Source organism: Poecilia reticulata, unplaced genomic scaffold (assembly GCF_000633615.1).
Source record: "Poecilia reticulata strain Guanapo unplaced genomic scaffold, Guppy_female_1.0+MT scaffold_277, whole genome shotgun sequence".
In the NCBI taxonomy this organism is placed as follows: Eukaryota; Metazoa; Chordata; class Actinopteri; order Cyprinodontiformes; family Poeciliidae; genus Poecilia; species Poecilia reticulata.
This window is the reverse complement of record NW_007615056.1, coordinates 191,326-193,447: the sequence shown is the minus strand read 5'-3', so window position 1 is coordinate 193,447 and position 2,122 is coordinate 191,326. Positions and strand designations below refer to the sequence as shown.

At 48.9% G+C, this 2,122-nt stretch overlaps 1 protein-coding gene across 1 annotated transcript in view; it reads left to right on the top strand.

The window, feature by feature from the left end:
* The window catches only part of LOC103460713 (nck-associated protein 5), a gene marked incomplete at its 5' end in the record, with an annotated part of 25,056 nt that overhangs the window by 11,822 nt on the left and 11,112 nt on the right, over positions 1 to 2,122 (top strand). Inside the window, one exon of the mRNA XM_017303443.1 lies at positions 414 to 480. Coding sequence (XP_017158932.1) covers positions 414 to 420 — 7 coding nt within the window. The remainder of the gene's footprint in view (positions 1 to 413; positions 481 to 2,122) is intronic.

Sequence of the window (2,122 nt, the reverse complement as noted above, 5' to 3'; positions counted from 1 at the left end):
TCAGGCTGCAGGTGGCGCTGCAGCAATGATCACATCAGGCTGCAGGTGGCGCTGCAGCAATGATCACGTCACTGCAGCGCCCATTGCTCAGAAATGAAGGAGTGGGATGTAAACAAACATGAAATGCTGCAGCTGCATTTCTGCTGCAGCTGCAGCACCAGAGTTCACTCAGTGCTGCGTCACTCAGCAGCAGTCAGTGAATGCGCTAGCAGCGCTAGCAGCACTGAAGCTGCGGTGGCTCAGGAAGTCCAGACGACGTTCCTGCCGTTGGTTCGGATCGAGGCCCGTCTGCTTCCAGAGTTGGGCTGGAAGCTCAGAAACTGGGTCGGGTCAAAGGGAACCAGGCTGGTCCAATGACTCAGCAGGTTGAAGATATGAGTGAAGAAACGACGTCTCTCCTTCTGATTTCTCAGCAGATGATGAACCGAAGACCCGACGGTGGAAACGGATCCGGTGTGAGGAGTCAGGACGCAGTGACAGGTCAGCCTCCTCCTGCTGCTGCCGGGTCCGGCTAAATGTCCCGGTTCCTTTAGGCATCGTGACGACTTGGCTGGAGCCCGATGGTGSAGCGTCCAGGCATTAAGGTTTTGTCTGTGCTTGCCATTTTACAGTTTGCAGACAGAAGTGAAGACCAAATATGACAGACTTGTGTAAGTCATGAAACATGATGAAACCCTAAAATCAGTCAAACAAACTGCAAAATGCTGAGTTCTGTCAGTTTGTGCTTCTCCATCCATCCGCAGTTCATCTGATCAGTTCCTGCTGCGCATTCAAACCATTTCAGCCTCCAGATTCCGACATTTTCCNCTGTCAGTTTGTGCTTCTCCATCCATCCGCAGTTCATCTGATCAGTTCCTGCTGCGCATTCAAACCATTTCAGCCTCCAGATTCCGACATTTTCCTCCACCTGGCGTAACCTCCATCCTCACATCCAGCCGCTAACGTTCGCTAATGTTCGCTAACGTTCGCTAACGTTCGCTAATGTTCGCTAACGGCCGCTAATGTTCGCTAACGTTTGCTAATGTTCGCTAACAGCCGCTAACGTTCACTAACGTTTGCTAATGTTCGCTAACGGCCGCTAATGTTCGCTAACAGCCGCTAACGTTCACTAACGTTTGCTAATGTTCGCTAACAGCCGCTAACTTTCACTAACGGCCGCTAACGTTCGCTAATGTTCGCTAACGGCCGCTAACGTTCACTAATGTTTGCTAACTATCGCTAATGTTCGCTAACGGCCACTAATGTTCGCTAACAGCCGCTAACGTTCACTAAGGGCCGCTAACGTTCACTAATGTTCGCTAATGTTCGCTAACGGACGCTAACGTTCGCTAATGTTCGCTAACGTTCGCTAATGTTCGCTAACGGACGCTAACGTTCGCTAATGTTCGCTAACGGCCGCTAACCTTCGCTAATGTTCGCTAACGTTTGCTAATGTTCGCTAACGGCCGTTAATGTTTGCTAACGGCCGCTAACGTTCGCGAATGTTCGCTAATGACCGCTAACGTTCGCTAATGTTCGCTATTGACCGCTAACGTTCGCTAACGGCTGCTAACGTTCACTAGCGTTTGCTAACGTTCGCTAGCGTTCGCTAACGGCCGCTAACGTTCGCTAGTGTTCGCTAGCATTCGCTAACGTTCGCTAACATTCGCTAAAGTTCGCTAACATTCGCCAGCGTTCGGTACCGTTCGCTAATGGCCGCTAACATTCGCTAACATTCGCTAACGTTCACTAGCGTTTGCTAATAACGGCTCGTTACGTTACTCAGCTGGAGAACTACAGCAGCTTTCAGTCACTTCCAGTTGGTTTAAAACTTCAAGTCTGACGTTTTGTTGAGGTTTATGTTGTTTATTAAAACAGTAAAATTCTAAATAACTTCCTTAATTTTGTAAAAACGTTTTCTGTTCTTGCTCGTTGGTTTTGGATTAAATGCGCTAACGTGGGGAGATGGAAACCTCTATCAAAAAGTTCTGATGTGTTGATCTGCTGGCGGGTCTGTGCCGTGCCGGAGGAATCAAACTGCCGGACCAGAGGAACCAAACTGCCGGACCAGAGGAACCAAACTGCCGATTGAAAACCAGATTCTGACGAAATCAGCAACATTTTTAATTCAAAACCTTTTATT